Source organism: Charadrius vociferus, unplaced genomic scaffold, assembly GCF_000708025.1.
Source record: "Charadrius vociferus isolate BGI_N301 unplaced genomic scaffold, ASM70802v2 scaffold49, whole genome shotgun sequence".
NCBI classification, from domain to species: domain Eukaryota; kingdom Metazoa; phylum Chordata; class Aves; order Charadriiformes; family Charadriidae; genus Charadrius; species Charadrius vociferus.
In genome coordinates, this window is record NW_009661375.1 from 1,416,183 (window position 1) to 1,439,815 (window position 23,633).

Genomic DNA, 23,633 nt, shown 5'->3' on the forward strand with positions numbered 1-23,633 from the left:
CAGAGAGGTTGTTGAGGCCCCATCCCTGGAGGTGTTCAAGGTCAGGCTGGAGGTGGCCATGGGCAACCTGGGCTGGTGGGAGGTGTCCCTGCCCATGGCAGGGGGTTGGAGCTCAGTCTTCAAGGTCTTTTCCAACCTAAACCATTTTATGATTCTTGATCCAGTTGTTGCTTTTGGAATGATGACATGAGAACTATTATTTTTCTTTTGCAACTTCTTCAATTTTTTCCCTGTCTGTTTGGATCTTTGTGCTCTGTGAAGTTCTGATAATTTCTGCCCTGCCCTACTGTTTTGTTTTGTGTTGGTTTTTGTTGTTGTTTGTTTGTTTTTTTAATGTATCTTAGATGCTTGATTCTCAGAATATGGTTTAAATGACTGCTACTTTCTAGTAGGCAACGTTAAGTTTCCTTATTTCTGTTTTTGTTACTTTATAATATGTCCAAATGCATTTAATCAAATTACTTTTTTTTTTCCTTTTTCTTTCCCCCTTTCCATTTATTCTTCTTTCTGTCCTCCCTGTCTCCCTCCATGCTTCTGTCTTGTTTCCTGTAACAACATCTTGCTAAGCTATTGCCTTTTGTTTTCAAATTCTCTATTCTGTACTGGAGTTACTTCAAGTTTCATATTTAATACTCTTCCATCTTCATTTGATAGCATGGATTTAGCTGTCGTATGAATCCCATCAGATATGTTTTTCCTTGCAATATTGGTCAGACATGTCTCTTAATATTACTAACAGGTAATTAATATACAAATGTTTCGAGATTATTTTTTTTTTGGTCTGTGTGCACAAACCACAGAAGTGAATAGGCATGAACTGTCAGTCTTTACTGTTATAAATACAAAATTATAGTAACTGTGCAGGAAGAAATACATAATCTTTTATTGTATAATTGGTGAGCTGTGGTAGCATACCTAGTCATATCTTGAGCTAGGAACGTCAGGTTTTCTTGGTGTCCTTCCTTGCTCCCCACCCCTGTAACCTCCTTTATCCTTGCAGCTAACGTGCGAGGCGAGGCCGTGGGGAATGTAAAGCAGTGTCCTGAACACAGTTCTCTGGATACATGTAGTTAAATTTAAAGCAAGTACAACTGGTCCTGAAACCTTTGTGTGTAACACCAGGCCAGAAAGCACTTTACAATTCACGGTCTGATCACAAAGTTGGAGGCATTCTAATAACTTAGGAAATGTATTAAGCTCCTGCTTGTGTCTCCTAAACTTATACATCTCCAACCGAAATGCACTGAGCAGTTGACAGAGATAGGGAGACACTGAGAATTTATTTATTTATTTATTATTCACTGTGTCATGGCATCTCTGATATCTTTTGAGCAATAACCCAAAACCTGTATTTCTGCCCTTACTCCCTGTTTCTTGTAAGTGAAGTCTAAATACACATGCACCTAAGTAGCTACACCCTAAATTCTGGTTTTGGACTCTGACTGAATAGAGTGCACACCCATGTCCTGATTTCTCCCTCCTCCAGACAAGAATTTGTCATGAGTCTGTCAATAAAAATTTGAGTGCTTATTAAGATTCCAAATGTAATTACATGTATCTTTGCTCCATCAGAAGGCTCTGAAATAAAAGCTTAAATCATTATGTGAGCAGTGGAAAACACATTCAGCACTTGTTTCAAGAGCTCATGCAAGTGTGTAGTATGTCTAGGGAAAAAAAAATAGAACCAAAAGTAACCTCTGAACTTCATTCTGCTTTGTTCCAGTTATGCATTGCTGAACTGTTCTGAATCATAATTTACTGTGTTCATGCCTGTGTAATTTTTAAAACGAATAAGTACTTCTGCAAAGCATTTTTCTTGAAAGGCCCTACATTTGAGGTAGAAAAGGACAGTATTAATAACCTAAGTCATTACCCATGTCAGGAACAAAACTGACTCTTTTTCCTCCATGTGAAATGAAACCTCTTGTATGAGAACTTGTGGGAGTAGTGCCAAGGTGCCTGTGCGAACCCTGAACCATTTGGAACTGGTGATCAACCAGGTTAAGTTTGAGCTTCCTGACCACGTAGCTAGTGTCCCTGCTTTGCAAGGCGCACTTACCAGCAAGTCGGGTAAGTGGAAGATAACATTCTGGCCAGCTCTTAAGAACTGTTGGCTGAGCATAATGAGCTTCTCCCAGCTAATCTTCCATACCTGGATTACTTGTCAGATTGATTACGGGCTGCTAATGTCTTGAATTTTCTAAGTCTGGTTTTGGATAAGGTAATGGCAGCGGTGTAATGTTTTTACAGTACAGCGACAGACACTGCTGAGCATTATTGCTGTTCATGTCATGAGGATATGCTAAAAATAGATACAGAATAATGTTGTCCAGAATAAAGTTAGTGGAGGAGAATAATATGAACTCATGTAAGTAAGGTATATTCAACCTGCACTTATTCTGAAATACATAGCTTGTCAGTGTGCTCGGGATGGGAAATTATTTGGAACACATTATATCAGTGTTTCAATTATCTGATTTCTAGCTAAAAATATTGAATCATATTCACCATTTCATTTCTAGGCCTTCAGTGGGGACTGGTTTCTGTACTTGACAGATGACCTCCCGTATCACCTGCAATTTACTGAACCCGTGCAGCAGAATATCATAGAATAATTTAGACTGGTTGGAAGGGACCTCTGGAGATCCTCTTGTCTAACCTCCTTGGCTGTCATCCTCGAGAGTGAAATTTGTTTTGAGCAGAGATAGCCATCCTCGTAATCTACCTGGGAATTCAAGCCTCATCTTAAAAAGAAATTTGGAAGATGGTTAGCATCAGCTTCTCCTTTTTGACTTAAGCTGCTGAAAGCAGATAGCTATGTAGATACGCACAACTGAAAACTAAACTGGAATTTCTAATAGTTGATCAGAAAGATGTATATATTTCTCTGTTACACTTAAGCTGTCTCTTGAAGTGAAAGCATTGGTACTGGAATTACAGGCATAGCTTGAAGCTGTTGGCATCAGGTGACTGTTCTTCGTATGTTCAGGGAAACATCTTTTTACACATTCAGTCCTGAGAATTTTAATTCCTTGTCTAACCTTTCTTTTAATGAGATGAAGGTATTTTGTGGAGAATTGTGTAAAAGAGAAGATCTTTACTCCTGGAAATCTATTTGATTTCATCTGACGGCTCTGTCTAGCTAATGCATGCAAGCTGTGCCTATTTCAGTTATGCATTACATCCTTTTAGAGAGGTTTTTTTTAACATACTAGATTTTTACTTTGTAGCATGCAGTAATGGGCACGTTGTTTTATTGTTTGATAGGGATAAACAGTAGCTGACTGTTCGAGACTTGCATGTTGCTTAGATAGCTTTTACTCGTGCTCATGAAGGCAGGTACTGATGTATGTTTCAAAAATGAAGGGGGGGAAAAAAAAAAAGTTGAGTACCCAGAAGAGAAAACTGATGTCATAACATAAGAAACATAGTTTTGGTCAAAGGCAATTATTTTTTCCTTTTCTTTGAAAAAGAAAATGTTAACTTTGCTATTGAACTGAGATATAACCAGTTGCGATGACAGATCATTCAGAAGCAAGAGATTATGGTATTAAGGGACGTTTTTGCACTTTTCTGCTGTCATGAGGATCCTAAGCTGTAGAACTAGAGACAACTTGCTGTAGTAAATCATACAAAGTTGGTATTACATCTCTTTTATTCCACCATGCTGTATCCTAGACTAATGGCAATAGTTGTGGGTTTTTTTATTGCTATATATTGCTAACCTCATCTGACTCTGGGCATTTCAGTAGCAGATTTAAAAGTCTCTTTGTAGGCTCTTTGGAAGAAGACATCTTAAACTTAAATAAAGTTTTAAAGACACTTGCCATCAAACCTGAGCTTTTCCAAGTACCATTAGTATTGATACCTCAAATACAAGATGTTCTCACCATAGTTATTGTAGTTTCTCCAAAACCAGAATACTGCTTTTATTCCAGAGAAGAATTGTTTGAGCCAATATATCTCAGAGCATTTTCTGGGAGGTTGGGCTAAACAGGCTGAGAGGCTCCTAATTGTCAGTTTTCTCTACTATTTTGTTTTTATTTATTTGCTTAAATCTCTGTTAAATGAAATTTCTTTTAAAGAAAATTTCTTTGAAAAAAATCAAAATGCAGTACACTTGGGCAAAATCTTCCCATTAAGTGAGATGAGAGCTGTGGATGTGTAGATTATGGGATGACCTGTCCTCACTTTTTTATTAGTAATTGTTTTAAAATCATGCATAAAAATGTTTTCTGGCTTTTTAAAAATCCAACAGATCAAGTCACGATGGAAAGAACATCTGTGGACGCTGTGGATACCAGAGTGATGATCTTCTCATCGTTTCGAGATAGTGTGCAAGAAATTGCAGAAATGCTTTCCCGGCTCAGTCCGGTTGTTAGAGTAATGACATTTGTTGGCCATTCCACAGGAAAGAGCACAAAAGGCTTCACACAAAAGGAACAACTTGAGGTAAAGAAAAGATGAAAGTTGCATTAGGAAATAGTGATAAACAGTATTAATTGTAAAAATAAGAACCCGAGTGCTGATATAGATTGCATGGCAGTGACTGAACTTTAAAGCATTATTAGTAAATTCCTACGTAATTCAATTGTTTTCAGAGTATCCGAAATTATACTTGCTGAACAGAATATATAAGTAGAAATAATTTGTAAGTTTACATTACATTAACAAATTACAACTTTTATATATTTGAAAATCTGGGGAAATATTCAAATACTTGCTATGGGAATATTTTTTTTTTCTTGTAGGTAGAAAAAAATAAGGTATATCCTTAAACTTTAATCTAGCAAAGTTTAAAAAAAATAAATAAAATTTTAATTGCAAAGTTGGGAAGATAAAATTTAAAAGAATGCCATGGTTGGAGTCAGAATAAGGTGTGCTTTTTTCTTTTATTTTAGAATTGAAGAGTTGATATGTTGATGTTGATAACATTAGTGCATGGTATTTGATCACAATGAATTAGTTGACAAATTCAGTGTGACTGAGTTTGGTAGCTTTAAAATATAAATTAATTATTTTAACTTCTGTCTGAACCCTGAACCTAGAAAAACTGTGAAGTGTGTATAAGGGGCTTTCTGGCTAATCTGTTAAATCTAATTTTAATTATTTATTCAGGTGGTAAAACGCTTTCGGGAAGGTGGGTATAACACTCTGGTCTCTACCTGTGTTGGGGAAGAAGGCTTAGACATTGGAGAAGTTGATCTCATCATCTGCTTTGACGCTCAGAAAAGTCCAATTCGCCTTGTGCAGAGGATGGGCCGAACAGGGCGCAGGCGGCAAGGCAGGATCGTTGTCATCCTCGCCGAAGGGCGGGAGGAACGGGTGAGTGTAGCTTTCTTCTCACTGGGAAAACAGACCGGTTTCGTCTGTTCCAGGTAACTATACTGTGCATTAAAAATCACAGCAATCCTGAGCACTCCTAGCAACATTTACCTGTCCCTACAGGAAAGTATAGTAACACGCAATATTCTGAAAATACGTGCACTTTCTCAATATGAAGGGCTTCGAGCCTTTGTTCTTAATAGCACTTATTTTGTAAACAATAAACTGAAAAATGAAAATACAGGGGGTTGTTTTGCCACGGGTACAGAACAAGGTGTGGAAGAGAGAGGGATGGAGCTCTGAGAGCGAGGGGACTGGAAGCGTCTAACTGAACTGCTGACGACACTGCGCTTTCAGACATGTACTTAGTGGGAGCAGACTTGCGTGTGAGGTCTGAAGAGATCAGCTTAAGTGGAAATCTACTTTTGCTAAATTCCTGAACCTCAGCACTCAACTCTGAGTATAATTAATTGTCTCTGAGTGCAGGCTGCCCATTGGGAAACTAATGTACTGGTGGAAGAATAAGCTGGGAGTTGTGAGCTGGGAGAAGCGATCTTCAGCTGTAGCAGCAGCCTGCCCCGCTTCGTGCTGCAGCCGCGCAGTTCCTGCATCTGATCCAAGGGAGCTGGCAGGGCAGGGTTTAGGTTGGAGGAGGCGAGGCTGTCCCCCTTGACAGCACTCGTTGGTAAGCGTGGTTGCAGAGTTATACGAACCTGCAGCTTTACAGTTTCATCGTGCAACCCCTCTTGGAATGTGAGGCGTTTTCAGGGTGCACCTCACTGTTCTGGCTGAAAATTTTGTTCTTCTCTGGTTTTGTTTACTTGCAAGGTTGGTTCTGAGTTGGATCACGTTTCGTGACAGAGAAGTCTGAGATCTGTGTAAGCTAACTGTAACCCCAAAATTTCAGTCTTGCTATTATTTCATGTATTCTGGTCGATGCTGTGCCTCTGGTTCAAATTTGTAGGTAGCAGGGATTTAATCCTAAATGAAGGTCCAAAGAATCCTGCCTGAGGAAGAAAAGCTGCTTTGAAGGGATGAGAGTTAAAAATTATAAAAGTGAATGGTATTTGGAAATAGATATTTTCTCATGCTGCTTATGAAGACTGGTTACTACTGAAAGCTCTGCTCTGTAATAGGGTATTAAAATGTTCCCTTAAGTTCCTTAGAGTTTCACTTAAGTAGTTGGATTACTGGGCTTTTCAGATTTTCTCAGAAATCTTTGAAGCAGAACTTTCCCCCAGGTAGGATAGTAATTTTATATATTTGTTTGTTTGTTTGAGATCATGAAATAAATCTAATTGCTGAATAATATTGGCTTTGGTTGGTTTTGCATGTTTTTTTTTGTTGCTGTTTTGGGGTTTTTTTATTGGGTGTCATGCCAGATCTCTTAATGTGGAGATTCTTCCCCATCACATAACTTGCGGCTAAGTAATTAATGGTCTCCTATTAATTCGTGGGAATTTGTGGTTTGGTGTGGGTTTGTTTTTTTGTTTGTTTGTTTGGGGTTTTTTTAATCTAACCAATTCAAGTCAATTATAAGGCTTTTGAAGAAATTTTATTGGGAAAATTGGAGACTGCAGGTTTGGAAGTTTGAAGTTAGACAGGGATTTCTCTTACAGCAGTGTTTATTACTCTGTTCCTGTCTCCTCTCCTCCCCACGTGTTTCCCCGCCCGGCTCAGCTGTCCCACGTGGAAGCATCTCAGCCGTGCAGTGCACGTCACGCCGTTGCACCCTGCTGATGCACTGGGTTCCCTGAGAGTTCAGCTTTCGAATCTTCTCCCTTTCTTGTTCAGCTGTGTTCTGAGACGTACTGTGGTGTGATTTGCGTTTTTTAACCTCTTGTGACAGCCCAGCTGCACGTGCGTCAGCCTGGACAGGGGCTGTTAGCTGCAGATTTAAACTGGTACAAAGCGAAGGGCACAGGGGAGCTCATAGCCTCTCAGGCTCCCGTCCAGCCAAGCTGACGCTCTCTGTCAAACAAAGGAAAAGGAAACATGCTGTCTCAGTAACAGTAAAGTAACAATTCTGTTGAGCAATTAATTTGATAATACACTTTTTTTTTTTCCCATAAAAATACTTTTTTTCATGTTCTAGGCTTAAAAGATATTTATTGGAATGCCTCAGGGACAGTGTAATAGAGCTAGCCGTTAACCTCTTCCAGTTTTATTCAGAGAGCATCTTTCTGTGTCCATCTCCTCTAATCGTGGCTTCCAAAGATCACCTCTCTCAAAAGATCGTAGCTGCCTAACTGGGCGTGCTGTCTACATCAGTGACCTTCCACAGAGACTCAGAGAAGGGTATTAGGACAAGAAAGGTTCAGACCAGGGAACCAGTTTCTTTCCTCAGTTTCTCCATCTTTGTCTTGGTTTCTCTGCACCATAAAAATGGAGTGTAATTAAAAGGACTTGGAGCATGTGTGACACTAACAAATAATCATATGCCTTTTTTTTTCTTGACCTCCTTTCTTTGTTTCTGATGTAATCTAATTTACATCATCCCTGTATCTATTGCAGATTGTAAATTCCCCCAGGCGAGGGCTGTGTTTCTTTTTCTCTCAAGTGCTGTGCCTACTTCTGATCTATTTACAGAGTGTGAAAAGCTGTACATTATGTTATATTTTGTATTGTTTGCAACATAAAGAACAATCACTGTTCTTTAGTACTTCCTTCAAGGCACTTCATTGCTTTTTGTTGCATTTGCTTTGAATGTTTTACCTAGGTACAAAATGATGATAATGCAAATCTAATTTGACTTACATATTTTAGTATGGAAGCTCTTTAAAAAAAACCAACCAACCCACAATTTAGGAACTATGTTTTACCGTGTTGATTATCAGATTTTCAATAGAGCCCTTACTGCTTTGTTGTTTTCACCTATGTCCTTCTGTTCTTTTTCCCTCTCTGCTTTGGTGACCATAATGTGGAGCCGTACTGCTAGTCTTCAACTTGCAGCTCAAGAACTTGAGCAAGTAGTTCTGTTGACCTAACTGACAACATTCACAGAAGAGGGTATATGGTTGGCCCTCAGGGCCTTGCATCATGTCTTTTTTTTTCAGTTGTGTTTGAGGAAGAAAAGATAAGAACCTCAAAAACATCTCGGTGACTGAATATAAAATAATGAGAAGCCCCACAGTCCCTCAGGTGTTCTTTTACTTTTGATCAAGTCATGTGAAAAAACAATCCAACAACATATGATTTATTTTCTCTTTTACAGACTTACAATCAAAGCCAGTCTAACAAAAGGAGCATCCACAAAGCTATTTCAGGAAACAAAACACTTCATTTTTACCAGCATAGCCCACGTATGATTCCAGAAGGCATAACTCCAAAGTTGCATAAAATGTTTATTACTGCTGAAAAATATGAACCAAGCAATTCAAGAATGCTTTCCAAAGAGAGAAGATCTAGTTCCCTTCAGCATAAATCTGCTCTCTTTTCCTGTGTCACCGGTAAGAGGATTATGGTGTTTCTCTAAGCGCTGCATAAGCTGCTATCTCATGTTGTTATATTGCAGCATATCAAAACTGTGTGCTCACATGAGTTTTCGGTTTCTAGAAGAAATGTAATTTCTGTCAGCTGTAGCCTTTCAACTGCGATACCATACTGACTGCTGCTTTGATTCCTCATCCTTTTTCCTTTAAGATCCTCAAATCACAGTTCTGTCCTTAAATATATGTACTTCAAATCAGACATTTGTTTCATCTTTCTCCATAGAGTTTTTCATGGAGTCAATGACTGAAGGTCAGAAGCTCCAGCTACAAACAGAAGCAGCAAATATTAATGATGTCTTCTGAAGACTTCTGATACACCTATGTGTCCAAGGCAGGACACTGTGTCAGGTGGCATAATTGTCACTTAAATGCTCAGTGATAATTCTATACTAATTGGTTTTGCGCTTTAACAGTTAGGCTTAATGTTTTTATTAATACAAGAGAAGTATGTCTTATGCTTTGTAAATGACAATAAAACAGAAATGTGCGAAAACTAAAGGATTTTGAGGAAAAGGAGAAATCAAGGGTAGGGTATTTATGAATTGCACACACTCTTGGAGGAAAATTAAAAAGAAATGGCTTTTTAGCTGATGCAGTTACATGGCACTGAAATGCTCAGTAAACTGAACAAAATTATAAGATAGAAAGAAAGAGCTAAGTTTTGTAAATACTAGGAAATGGTTGTGCTCAAGCTCTTTGATTAAGTGCTTTCTGGAAAGACCAACGGCAACTTCTTGAAAGAAGAAACTCCCAAAAGCCTTGGGGAACTTCGTGTTTCGGTATCTGAGTAGTTAGACTTTAGTGGTTTTTAAATGTTTCTGGTCACTAAAATTCTTATTATCAAAATCTACATCCGATCTCTTTCCAAACACTGTCCAGGGCAAACAAAAGGGTGAACACAGAAATGGGAAGCAAGCTACAAAATGACGCAGGAAAACATCAGTTGTCCCTTTGGCCTCCAAAACAGTTCACGCTATTTTGCAGGGTAGGAATGTAATGGAGCAGAATTAGTATCGATAACTCAATCTGTACGTGCCATGCTCAGCCCAAACTCTTTGTAAGTGCGCGTGTGCTGCAGATACAGCTGTGACACACTTGTGATGGTGCTCCTGATCATGACGTTTCCCGCTTTGCCTCTGGAGCCTTCTGGAGGGCATGCTTATCTGGGGTTTGTGCACAGCCCAGATGGTGGCCAGTGAGGAAAACTAAGGGCAGAATAAACAGACACAACTTGCAAGAAAATAAGCAGAGCAAAACATCATTTTAGAATATAAGTCCGCCCTAGAAAATAGAAATGAGAGGCAGTAAATGCATAAAGAAGATAATATGCTGAATATTTTTCCTGCTACAAAAGCTGTAATTACCAGGTTCCTTTTGTGTGAAATAGGTTAGCAGCTGCCACAATTGAAGTACCTTGTGCGCGTGGAGGTCTATCAGTTGTTGAAGATGAACATGATCGACTGCCCATCTTGCAAACAAGCGTTACATGAGTGCAAATTATTGAGCACCAGCTTTGTGTTGAAGTCCTCTTCATTACTGTATGAAGCCAGGGGCTGTTTCTGATTTTAATGACGTTCAAGATAAATCTAAAAAAAAAGAGAGAAAGGTCTTTATTTTTTTTTTGTTTGTTTTGTCTCCTTATTTCAGTGCCCCTTCCACATTAGAAAGTTAAAAAAACTAGCAGCAATAAATAAGCTTTATGTTGTCTTATTTTTTGTATTTTATTGTCTCTACTTTCATTTATTCTTGAGGTTCAGTTGGTCTTCAGGTTTGTCCATGGAAGAATAGATGTGCACAGAAATTGAAGTGTCACAGGCAGAAGTATCCTAGTAATTTCAAGCATTATCCTTCTTTTCTAGTTGAAATTAAATATTTCCTGTTCTTTTTCATTTCATCCAATTTCAATTAATTTTACACTACCTTTCCACTTCAAAAACTCTTTCATAAATTTTATCTATTTGTCAGTACCTGAAGGACACATAATTCTTGTCTTGGCCCATCGCTAGCTAAGTGTGTTCTTCAGTTGTATGAGCTTTTCTTCAAAAAGTACAGCAACAAGAGCAAAAACACCATTCTAATTTGAGATTCTTTTTTCCCTCTGTTTTGGTTTAGTTTGGTTTTGGTTTTTTTGTTTGTTTGTTTGTTTTTTAAGAGTTTGCTAAAATTGAGTAGCATATTGGTAAGTGCGGTAAAAACAAAAAGCATTTAAGAAAGAGTAGTTTTGTGCTTAAAATGGTTTTGTCTCTTTGGAGGAAAAATCTCTGAACAGGTGTCTTTGGAGACAGCTCATGTTTTTTAGGCTCATCTCTTTTACTTTATAAAATGAGAATAACTATCCCACAAGATAATTGAAAAGGTGAAAGTGCAGAAAGATCTGGATAATCACCTCCAACGTGTGTTATCTTTGCAAGTTCTCTGGCAATCTCCCCGCTCTGTGAGAGGTATGAAACCACAATAGGCACGGCGAAAAAAAAGAGCTCACATGCATTAAAATGTGCTCTTCCCTTACCCTGTTGTTCCGGGTAGCTGAATGTCATTTTAAGCTATCAATAATTTCTTTGGTTTTTCTTTTTGCATTGCATTTGTCTAGATGAAATCTCATTTTATGAATTCTTCTTTTCCTGGTTCTTCACAACTACTGTACTCCCCCTTTTCAGATTGTATTGATTTTGAGTTGTCTATAGCTGGTTGGGTTTTGTTTTTGATTTTTCAATTTCACATTATTACTTCAATTGCTGTTTTTATCTTAACCAAGCATTCATCTTTTACTGTCTTTTTCTAAAATATACCTGTACCTTCTTTAGTCTTTAGACCTTTGTGGGTTTTGATGCCTTTCCAGTTGTCTGTGCCTTTTAATATAGTTGTGGCGAGGGCTGATAAAATTTCTGCGTTCATCTCCTATTTGAATTAAGCATGCATAATAACACACTCTAGCTTCTTGAGTGGTTGTCAGAAAACTGTAGAAATACTGCAAAGACTGCTGTTCTCACTGTTTATTTTCATTGAAGAAAAACAGTTAATCAAGGATGTGTTTATGCACCTGTACTTCAGTTCTTTAAATTCAGGTTTCCAGTCCTGACAGTACCGGTGTAGGAAGGCACGCTGCTTTGTGTGCTGCACTGGCAATAAAAGACTTCACATCTGCCTTGTGCTAGCTTTATCCTGTCCTGGTTTCCTCAGTCAAGAACTGTCTTCATCTGATTCAGACAACATCTGGCCTTTGGCTTCTGAAAATTTAGTCACCTGCCTGCTTCCTTGTGTATATATATTTTTTTATTATATTCTTTTAAAGAGTGTGTTACCTCCACCTTTCCTGAGTTACACCTTTTATTGTTTTCAGGATGGCAGCTACACAAAACTTGCCTAATAAGGTGGGTTTGTGGTTTTGGTTTTTTTTTTACCTTATTTCAGCTACACATAATTTGAATTATTTTTTTCAGCCAATGACCTGGCTTCTCCAAAATACCGATTCCATCTTCTTCTGTGGTCATGCCTTCCCCAAACAAGCCGCTTCTACTGTCTATGGAAGCATGAATATCAATTTTAATCCGGCCAAAAGCAGCAATATTGTGCTCATTGCTTTACCTGTCGTTCTTCCCTGCCCCCTTCCCTCTCCCATGTTCACACACTTCTAGTAAAGGAAGCATTATTCTGCATTGGTAGTGCATAATTTCTTAGGGAAACCACCAGAACCTTTGAGCAGATGAAAGTTTCTTTTGCACCAACAGCTTTCTTCATAGCGAGAAGAGGGACAGTTTATGACAATGGATCTGAGGTATCACGGCTGGCTGTACTGTCCTGGTCAATATGGTGCTTCCAGGTCCTTCTTTCTTGACCTTAAACAGAGGTTATTCCTTTGAGAACTGACAAATTCCCTGCTAGCTACAGGCTAAATCCACCTTCTTCTGCCCCTCCAGGCTATTTGTTTCTCTCCTCCCAGTTCAAGGGAAAGGAAAATATTTTGGTTCTGGAGAAAAACATGGAAAATAACATTAATGATTTTAGTGGTCTGTTTGTCTTTGGTAGTACCTTGCATTTGTAACTCCAAATGTTCTTAAAGATTATTTACCCTTAAAATGAGCATGTACTACTTCACATGAAGGGAAGACGCTGTTGCCAGTTACTAAATTCAACAGGGCGTGGTAATCATGGAATCATAGAATGGTTTGGGTCGGAAGAGACCTTTAAAGGTCATTGTTGAGGTTTAACCCCAGCCAGCAGCCAGGACCACGCAGCCGCTCGCTCCCTTCCCCAGTTGGGATGGGGGAGAGAATTGGAAGAGTAAAAGCGAGGAAAAACTCGCGGGTTGAGATAGTTTAATAGGTAGTGCTAAAGCTGTGTACTCAAGCAAAGCAAAGCAAGGAATTAATTCCCTACTTCCCAGGGCAGGCAGGTGTTCAGCCATCTCCAGCAAAGCAGGGCTCCAGCACACCTAACAGCTACTTGGGAAGACAAACACCGTGGCTCCAAACATCCCTCCCTCCCTTCTTCCCCAGCTTTATATCCTAAGCATGACATCCCGTGGCGTGGAACATCCCTCTCGTCAGATGGGGTCAGCTGTCCCAGCTGTGTCTCCTCCCAACTTCTTGTGCCCGCTCCCCCTGCTCACTGGTGGGACGATGTGAGGAGCAGAAATAGTGGTCTGAGCTATAAATGGAACTATACTAGTGTATGTTTTTCTGTTAATCTAGTCAATGTATTTATCTAGTCAATGTATTTTTGAAATTTCTTTGGGTCTTTTTCTTAAGTTTGCTTTTAGTTTTGAGAACTCTGAATTGTGGCTTTGTGTAAAAATGAAGCACTTCATAATTTGCTGAACTGCCAGTATTCTGTCCAGCTGTAGTGATTCCTGGTTAGTACAAATACGTGCCTATTGCTGGGGGCAGCTTGCCTGTATTTTAGCAAACTTATTTCAGAGTGCTCTGCAGAGCTCTCTGTGACACCTCTTTTTTTTTTTTTATTTTAAGAAGGGAGTCTTGAATTTGTAGTTTGAACACTGAAAATATAAGGTGGGTGATTTTTGTTTTGTTTTTTTTTTTGCTAACCCTTAAGTCTGAAAGTGTATTTTACTTAGATGTTTGCAGCAGTCGCGTTTGTCTCGGTTCCCAATTCTCTCCGTCTGAGTTAGGCTTCACTTGATGTGAAATATCAGTCCTGTCAGAGTTTATGGCCTGTTTCTTCACCTAGGATGAGTAGAACAACAGCAAAGAGTTTAAAAATGTTAAAAAGTAGAAGTGAGAACTTGAAGAATAGTGTGCTATAAGATAAATTTCCTTCAGTGTGAGATCTTCAGTTTACCTCCCTGTAACAGCAACTAGGTTGTATGGCTGAAGCAGAGTTTGAACGCAGTCTTCTGCTCCTACTTTCCTCCTTTTGCCAGAGGTACCCACATATTTGGGCCAGATGGTCAGACCTTTCCCCGCATTGGAAGAAATTACTGTTTCTGGTGAAGGGACCTGTTGAGCTACCTGTAATTTCAGCATTAACCTGCGACATGCTGGACTGTATTGCTTGTCTGCTTTATCAGACAATTCCCTTCCATTTCTCTCTCTTAGGGAGATCTGTTGTGCTTTCTCATGTACAAAGACCATTTTCTTGACAGCCAAGAGTGCTTGCTCTGCTCAGAAACACAAAGAGAAAGCCCAGAGCTTCGGAATTTTGCCCGCTGCTGTAAGCGTTCATGCCTGTGTCATGGTGCACCATGTATTACTTGGGCAGATGGTAACGCAGGATCCTCTTGACTCTGTCAGGAGTTCTCCTCTGGAGTTGTAACACAGAGGGCTGAAGTCCTCTGTTGGTCTCAGTGTTTCCCCGGACATGTCTGGATCACAAGGGTCCAACACCTGAGGTGTTAGGGAGGGTTCCGGTGCACTGCCTCATCCTCAAGAGCAAGAAGGAACCCAAAACCCCAAACTAGATCTGTTTGTCTATGAAGTTTTTCGCTGGAGCCCGCTTTTTCCTATCTAGCAATTTGCTGTTTGAAAGTGCAGTCTCAGTTCTGTGGTAGGCCATCTTTTTGCTTTTTGGTTGTGAAGGTAAATCTTAAGTGATGCAGTAGGCATCACTCTGGACTGACCGAGGGCGTTAGGTTTTGGCTATAACTGAGGACTCATTCTGGCCTTTCCTTTCTACCTTGTCCAGGCAACGCAGTCCAGAACTCCATGCCAATCCACGATTGACATATTCTGTCTTGGTGTGTGGGTGCTGGATACTAAGTGCTAAAGCAGACCTAATACTTAGCTGTTCTTATAAACAACAGGAAAGGCTGTGAGATATGCTTTTCTGATAAGTGTTATTAATTTTCCTTTCATTTAGAGTTGTCTTTTTTCCTTCTCTACTGGGTCCTTGAAATGTCTGTTAGCTATAAAGGAGCGTAACATCTCCTAGACATGAGTCAAAAGTATTTTAGTAGCAATATTGATCTTGTGGGGGTTTTGTTTGTTTGTTTTTGTTTGTTTGTTTGTTTTCAACAATGGCCTTGAAAAACTTCAGAGTTGGTTAGTTTTTTTCCAGCTGTGAAAGACTTTTTCTGAACAGGCCTTGAATCTATTACTGCGAACTCTCAGGGATCTGTCTTTGAGTCACTAATAAAGATTGTCACACCATCCCATGGAGACGCAGTCTCTGGCAGTTGTAATTTGAGAGGATTGAGAGGTACAGGCTGATTCCTCTTACAGGGCATTAATTCAGAATAGAGTGTTGGCTGCAGGTTCATCCCAAATCCTGTCTGCAGAGTGACTGTCAAATTAATTTAATTATTTTTCTCCAAGCTTCATACATCTGGGCTGAAAGGATTCACATTCTTAGCACTCTCTTAACACTGATTCTTTGGATGCTCCGTTGCTATTTGCACGGATGGCTGTTTTGAGGGATTTGGCATTTGTTTGCATAGTGGTGGTATGGAGGCTTGCTGTCAGGCTGCCAAAAATGGCTCTATTTCCTCTTCATCACTGGAGCGTACTTGCTGAGAGCCAAGCAGCACCAGGCCTTCAGTAAGCTGCCATATGAGCACTTATTTTGTTTTTATTTAGCATTAGTGCTCACAGGTTCTCTATACTTCCCATTTGCCGTTGCGAGTCTAAATAAAACTCAGGAGCCCCTTTTTTTCTTTCCCTGCTCCTGGGGAATTTTCATAGTACTTTTGTTTCTGTCCTCTTATTCATCTGCATGTCCTTAATAGAGAAGATCAATTCAAAATATTACTAACAAATGTTTTTGTCATAACAAACTAATGTTGCTTTTCAGTATTTAAAGAGTAACTTAAAAAAAAAAAAAAAGAGAAAGGGAAATAGAAAAAAAAAAAAGCTTGTTTGCAGTTGTTCCCCAAGGTCTCTGAGACACGTTTAGAATTTCAAGCTATATGCTTTCCCTGTTTGCTATACTGTCTTCAGGGCCTATAAGTATTTGATAAACATATATCTCTATTTCTGTCTGTCTGCCTGTCTATATCTTTGTTAATATGATGCCTTCCTCCAAAAAATATTGTTTAATAGATAGAGTTATCCATAATTATAACACATACAACACTGTTTTGCTACTTGTTTCTGACATCAGATTCTCTATATCTGGCGCAGAGAAGGTACTTTTTCTTTTGACTGATATAATTCAAAGTTCTTTTTATTCTGTGTATCCTTTTTCTCAAAGTAGATAACATTTTCCTGTTACTGTGTTTCCCCTCATAGGCCAAAGGCAAATACCCTGTCATGAGAATTGGTCTCTGTCGCCTGAGGAATTTGAAATATGGGAGAGACTTTACAGGATTAAGGAAAGTGATGGAGTAAAGGAACCGATATTGCCTCAAATTCAGTTTGAAACCTTAGAAAACCTGGAAGAAGTATCAGTGAGTATAACCAACATGTGAGGTTTCCTTTGACATGAGGCCTAAAGGATACCCCAAGTAACAAAGTTAACTATGAATTTGAAGGAGGTCTATATTAAAAATGCAATTTTGAGAATTATGTAGGTTTTTGAGGTTAAGCAGTTAAGAATTAGGTGTTTGAAATGGGTCTTTGAGGTTAGGTCTATAAATTAAAAGTACATTAAAAAGTGTCTCAGTATTCATTAAGTTCAGTCCCTGTTTCTAAGAACTCCATGCAGGATACTGCATTTGTGATGGTATTTTATCCACGCTTTTTTATTCCTTTGCTTCTATAAGTATAAAAGTGTTATTGAAAGAAAAGCTCAAGTTTTACAAGCTCTTTTCTGATTCAGAGAAAAAAAATTTGGAGCTTTTGTGTCATTTCACCACTTAACCTGTCTTCCTTGAAAAGGTGTGACAACACAAAGAATGGAATTGGTTTTTATTTAAACCCGACTTAAACATTTGTGATAATGTTTAGATACTTGTCGGCATTGAGAGTATTTAATTTTGCTAAACAATTTCTTCATTAAAATCTCCTTGCCAATCTCAATTTCAAACTGCAGAAGCGTGAAGAGGAGGCAACTCATGAACTCTCCTTGTCTGAATGGAGAATTTGGCAGAACCGTCCTTTTCCTACATCCATGGTTGATCACTCAGATCGTTGCTACCATTTTATCAGTGTTATGGAGATGATAGAACTGATGAGACATGAACAGGTAAGGTGTTTACATTTGGTGTCTGTAAACATGTACAAGTATTTAATGCACAGTTAGACTAATTAAAACATAAAAAGTGCTCTAGTTCTGTCTGGTCAGCTGAAACAAAAAGTGGAGAAGTGTTTGCATGGGGCTTAGTTAGGCATTGTGAAATGGATAATGTGTATTTAATTCTGTTGCAAAATGTTTCCCACTGGTATTCTGTAATTCTTAATCTATTCCACAGAAGTTGTTTAAAACCAGTTAGTGTTTCCTTAAACAGAAAAAAGTCCCACCCATAAATCAGACTTTTTAAAAGGGATCCGAGTGTCAGTTTTTTACAAAAAGACATTAAATACAAGAACTACCTATCTCAAGGAGCAAAGTCACAAAGAGTGATATTAGAACTATTCCAGAGTGTAATAGGAATTGGAAATAATTTTGTATCGTGTATGTACATTAAATGCATCCCATAAAAATTATGCCAGAATGTATTGCATATTTTAAGGTAGATGTGTTTTGAGGCTTTTTGGTTTGTTTTCTGTGGAAGCTTTAATTAAAAACCTAATTGCTCCAACGAGTTAAAGGGTAAGAGGAGGGCAGTCAAACAAACATGGATGAAAACCATTTGGGAGATGAGAATTTTTTTTTTGCGAACAGTTATGGATAGCAGATACGCCTTTATAATGAAAGGCACATAAAAGAAAATGTGTGTAAAAATGGATCTGTTGAAGTACCTGAAGACTTCGGTTGTTTGCTACATTATTTTTTCCTCCAGTTTCACTCTTTTATGTTCCACACATATTGCTTTTTAGTGTGTTGAAGTTTTCTAGGTCATCGGAATCTGTTGCTAAGCTGCCAGAGTTTCCTGAATAACTAAACTAAGCAAGGAAGAGAATAGAGACATTGTAGTTGTACTCCTTGCTAGGGAAGTGTATTAATGGAAAGTTGTAAATAGACCTTCAGAGCTAAGATAAGCTTCTCCACTTCATCACTGAACAATGGCGTTCTTGACTTCTTTGAGAGTCTGTGTTCCCAAGCTAGGGTCAAGAACATACAGAGAGAGAGGAGTTGGGAAGAGTTCAGCTATAGAGAGCTGGAGGGAGTCAAGAGACAAAGAAATGGTGAAAAAATTAGAATGGCTCTTCTAATTGAGGACTTCCCACCACCAAGTGAGGCACTCGAAGTATTGGTGACTTCAGTTCCTTTTGTGAAAGTGCATTGATACCAGAAGCCTGTTCAGGTTCCCAAGTGCCTTCAGAATTGTAGATGCTAAACCAACATCTGGCACCCTTAAAATAATTTACAGAGCAAATTTGTTAGTCACCAAGCGAGCCTTCAGTCTTCTCCCCCAAACTTGGCCAAAGTAGGTGCCAAAAATTATAAGCAAAGTGGAGTATCAAATACTTGCTTTCACAAGCAAGCTTCTACAGACCTGTTACAGAGATAGGTCTGCCTACTGTCCCTCATGGGGACGAGACAGCCCAGCTCACCTACCTCTGCCCTCTGCTGCGTACTGAACAGAGAGGATGTCCCTTCAGCAGGCAGGACCCAAAACTGCGGCTTTTTACATCGTGGTCGTTGCTTTACATTTTGCTTAGCTCTGATGATGGCTGTCCAGCACAGGCAGGGGGTGTGTGGTGCATTCTGTGTAGTGCTCTGCTCAGCAGTCATGCTGCCGTGTGCCATCGGAGCACAGGAGCTCTCTCCCCAAGTGCTTCAGAGCAGCCCTGTGCACAGCACACCGCAGCGCTGCTGAGAGTCTGCAAACAGAGTCTTTTCACGTTCTTGGAAAATGCTGGAAGATCTGCACCAGAAAGGGATATAGCTATTAATTTATAGCAAGTGATAAACAGTTGGCTTTCACTATTTCTGATTTAACAGCTAAATGTCAGCTTTATATATATTTTATAGTGATACTTTGTAGGTAATGCTCTCGTGCTTGAAAGACTGGAACTGTCTGTTGTTTCATTCAGCTGCCTCCCAGCTCAACTTTTCAGGCATTATCTGGATTGATTTCCAGCCAGCTTTCTCTGATCTGTCTTAACTAGTCATAGGTGGACATGCTGAACTTTCTCATCAGTTAAAGGAGAAAGTGGAACTGGATATCACTCGCACACTGAAAACATCTCCTAGTGACTCCACAAATATGAGAGGTTACATGACACATCACTCCACCCTGTTGAATTCTTCTAGGGAAACACAAAGCACTAGCAGTGATTGACCATGTCTGACAAGGTTAACAAGGCAGAGGCTGTAATCCGTGCTGGGACCCAGTTTTTAAACTTCAGTGGCTGTTGGCCTCTTTCTTATATCTAAACCAAATTATCAAGGTTCAAGGACATCAAAGCTTCACCATAATTGTTTCACAAAAAGCGAAGATGCAACATGTCTTAATCTGTTTTGTCAGCACTGACAGTGATTTCTTGCATGCAAGTTTTATTAATGTTTTCTTGGTTTTCTTAAGTCATCCTTGACTTCTCTGAAAGGCACTGATAGTCTTCCCAAGAGAGGGTATGTTCCCACGACGTTCACCAAAGGGAAGTGAATGATGTATGTTATCTTTACAGTGGAATCACCCTGGAGCAGTCACTGCGCTGTGGCAGTGCCCATTCATCAGGCAGATTACACCAGCAAAAACTTGTCGCCCTGCAGTTCGGAAGAGAACAATCTTCCATATTCCATATTGCTAACGCAAGAGCACTTGTGAGGACGGGAGGTAGTTTTGGTTTCCTGCTACTACCAGTCTTGTCCTTATTCAGTCTTCCTACGGTTTCAATTCTGGTGAATCAGAAAGCACATACAGAGAAAAATGGATGTAATAATACAGTAAATCAGACCAAAGAACCTTTCAGTATAAAATATTTTTTAAAAAATGTGTCTGTGCTAAACCATATGTTGGTGAATGTCACCTGCTTTGAGGGCCGTCACTACTACCATAGATCAGTTCAGTTTGGACCTGTGGAGCTCTCTGGTCCAATCCAGGGACTGTGTAGACCAGGTGGCTCAGGGTCTTGACGAGTTAAGCCTTTGGGATCTCCAGGGCTGGAATCCCACAGCTTCTCTGGGCCCCTGGTTCAGCATTTGATCACCCTCGTGGTGAAAAAGTTTCTCCTAATATCTAATGAAAATTTCCCTTGTTACATGTTGTGGCCATTAACTCTGGCCTCAGCTTACCTCCAGGAAGCCTGGCTTTGTCCTCTCTCTGCTCTTACTCTAGATAAAGACGGTAATAAGATCCCCCTCTTCTTAAGACTGAACAAAGTTCCCTTGTCTTCCCTTGTACATCCTTGTGCTCCAGCCCTGTGACAGTTTTGGCCGCCTCTGCTGGACTTGATCCAGTCTGAGATGTTTCTTGTACTGGGGGCCCAAAACTAGACTATGCACTGCACATGTGGTCTCACAGAGGATGAACAGAGGAGAATAATCACTTCCCTTGCGCTGCTGGCTACTGTCTTGCTAATGGAGTCTGGGTGCGATCGTCTTTGTTGCCACAAGGGCACACTGCTGTCTCATTTTTCTGTCTTGAGGTTTCTGTCATCCTGTTGAGGACCTTCTGGACAGCAGCCCTGCCCTCAAGCATGTCACCTGCTTCCCCTCACCTGGTATCATCTGCAAACTTACTGAATGTGCACTCTGTACTGTAGTCAAGGTCAGTAATAAAAATGTTAAACACTAAAAACCTCTGAGAACACTCCTAGCAGCTAGTCACTGGCAGGACTTCATACCAGTCCTCAAAATGCTTTAATCACAGTGGTCCAGCCAGTTTTCCACCCCCCTTATTGTCCACCTATTCAAACCCTATCTCGTGAGTTTAGCTATGAGATTGTCAGAAGCCTTGCTGAAGTCAAGGTAAACAACATCCAGTGCTCTTCTCTTGCCCACAAAGCTGGGTACATCTTCATAAAAAGCAGTCTTGAATTCTTCATCCCTATACGTTCTGTATGCTTCTCGGGGTATTTTCTTGAAAGCTTGGATGTTTTCTTACTAGTTTGATTTGAAGTTTGTACATTAAACTCAAAATTGGAATAAATACAACATTCATGTAGTATTCTGCTTTCACACATTTAGATATTCCTTATGATATAGTATTCCCAACACTATCGCATGTGAAACTGTTCACATCAGGATCTTTCAAAACTCAAGCAAGCTTTGCCAAAACCTGATTATGCCACGTTGCTCGTAGTCAGACTATGGGGAGGTGTGGATGGTTTACTTTGACAGTAACTACTATGCTGATTTTTATTTTTTTTCCATATTGTGGAGTGCTTGTTCTTAGAAGGAAATATTAATTAAGAAATGCAGAAGTAGAGCAAAATTGAGGAAACTTAAAGATTTGTAGGCAATATTTTGAATTTCTGCACAGCTACTACAGCATGCTTATATAGGTGGTTGTGTCGTGGCTGTATTCCTGACTGATGCTGTGTAGGTGTGAGTAGCTGTGCGGGCAAAATTCCGCCGACTGAAAGGACTGCCTGTGTTTGCAGGTGCAGGGCTGTGCACCACCGGCCCTGTGTGTGTTTCTGCCACTGTATTTTCACGAGCAGTTCAGTTCACCACATGACTGGGAAAACCGTGAGGTTTAAAATCATGCTTCTCTACCAGATTTGAATTTAACTCCATTTAGTGTCCCGCTGTGTTTTGCGGTGAGACCCCACAGGTGCGTTGTGCTTGCTCAAGGCGCGGGCAGTTCAGGGAGAAGACAGCCGCTGCCTCCTGCATTAGCGTGGCGTGCTTGTGCCGCGGGTGGATTAACGTATCCCCAGGCGCATTACCTGTACGCAATATACAGCACACAGATTGGGGTGGTCTCAATTCAAGCTTGGTGTTCTACAGACTGCTTTGACCTCGCCATTCTTGGTGAAGATTGTTTCTAGAGCAAGTTTAAACTTTCAGAAGCCTGGCTTTACCAGAGTGTTTGGAGGTGTCTTGAAATTGTAGGGAGTGCTGTTATTAAACAGTAGGACAGCATAAAGGGGTGTTGCTTCAGCCTCTGGGAAATCTACCTGTAGCAGAAGTTAAGCCTGTAAAAATCTACATAAAATGTTAGTCTTATACGGAAATAAATGGATGGAAACAATAATTGTTTTAGCAGCGAGTCAAAGGATTTTGCATGTATGTACTGTGCGTCCAAGTTCCTACTATAAATATTCTCTTGCCAAATATACCACTGCTAATCTGTCTGACGTTAATTTACAGTTCTTAATAGCAAAGGGATTTAAGACAAATACAAGTCAAAGCTATTTCCTTAAATAACTAAGATATTGAACTTCAAACCACAGTTCTATTGATTATTTTCTTACTGAGGGATAAAATACAGCAACAGGCAAATCATTATTTTACTAAAAATAACCAAATAATCTGGAAGTTTCTTATGAAACTAATTATTTATTGGGAAGAATCTCATTCAGAGATTAGTAATAACTTAATACAAACCAGCTTAGGAGGTATTTTTGTGTTCTTTATGGGTGTTTTCTTTTCTATTAAAGAAGAAAGCTCAAGAATTCACTGATGCGTAGCTTTCCTTTCCTTGTACTTGTTCAATGATTCCAAGAAACCTCCTATGCAGTTGTGTTTTGCATAATAAATTTTAAAAAGTCAATTAAAAGGCTTAGATATTTTTAAATAGGTGAAGTGAAAATATTTGGAAAAAAAAATATATTGTATTTATATGCTCTTAAAAACTTAGAGAAGAAGTTGGCACAATCAAAAGAGAATAAAAAAAGTAAGAGAAATCCCAAATATGAACCCTGTGACAGGCACATCGACTGCAGAAAAGCCTTTAATGCCCGTGTGGCTTTATTACTACAGCAACGAGAACTGGGCAGATGGGGTTGGATTTTCTGCTAGCTACGAGCAGGGATTTTTTGTGTAACATGGTAACAAATCGAGTTGTCCTTATGCAAAATAATTCAACAGCTTTTATAAGCATTTTTGAAAATTAAACTGTGCTGTTTGGAAACAAGGTCAGGGCAAAGTAATCATTTTTATTGAAATGCTATGTCCAAGTTTCAGAGGATAAGTAACAGGCTATACTGAAGTGTAAGTGCATTTTTTTTTTTCTGGGAGGTAGGCAATTCTTACTGACTGTGAAAGTCGTAATGTTAAATGTGGGGGGATGCCTATGGGTGTCCATTTCCCACTTCAAATTTGGCAGTGTGAAGTTACGGTCAGATTAATTATTCTCCCTAGAAAGACAAAAGAAAACCCAAAGACTCCCATTAGAAAGATTCTCGCTCTTTTTCACTCAATAACTCTGAT

The 23,633-nt window shown here is 39.4% G+C and overlaps 1 protein-coding gene across 1 annotated transcript in view; it reads left to right on the top strand.

The window, feature by feature from the left end:
- The window catches only part of FANCM (Fanconi anemia, complementation group M), an 80,210-nt gene that overhangs the window by 32,548 nt on the left and 24,029 nt on the right, over positions 1 to 23,633 (top strand). Inside the window, exons 9-13 of the mRNA XM_009893922.1 lie at positions 4,265 to 4,452; positions 5,119 to 5,325; positions 8,540 to 8,774; positions 16,499 to 16,650; positions 17,241 to 17,393. Of these exons, the coding sequence (XP_009892224.1) occupies positions 4,265 to 4,452; positions 5,119 to 5,325; positions 8,540 to 8,774; positions 16,499 to 16,650; positions 17,241 to 17,393 (935 nt within the window). The remainder of the gene's footprint in view (positions 1 to 4,264; positions 4,453 to 5,118; positions 5,326 to 8,539; positions 8,775 to 16,498; positions 16,651 to 17,240; positions 17,394 to 23,633) is intronic.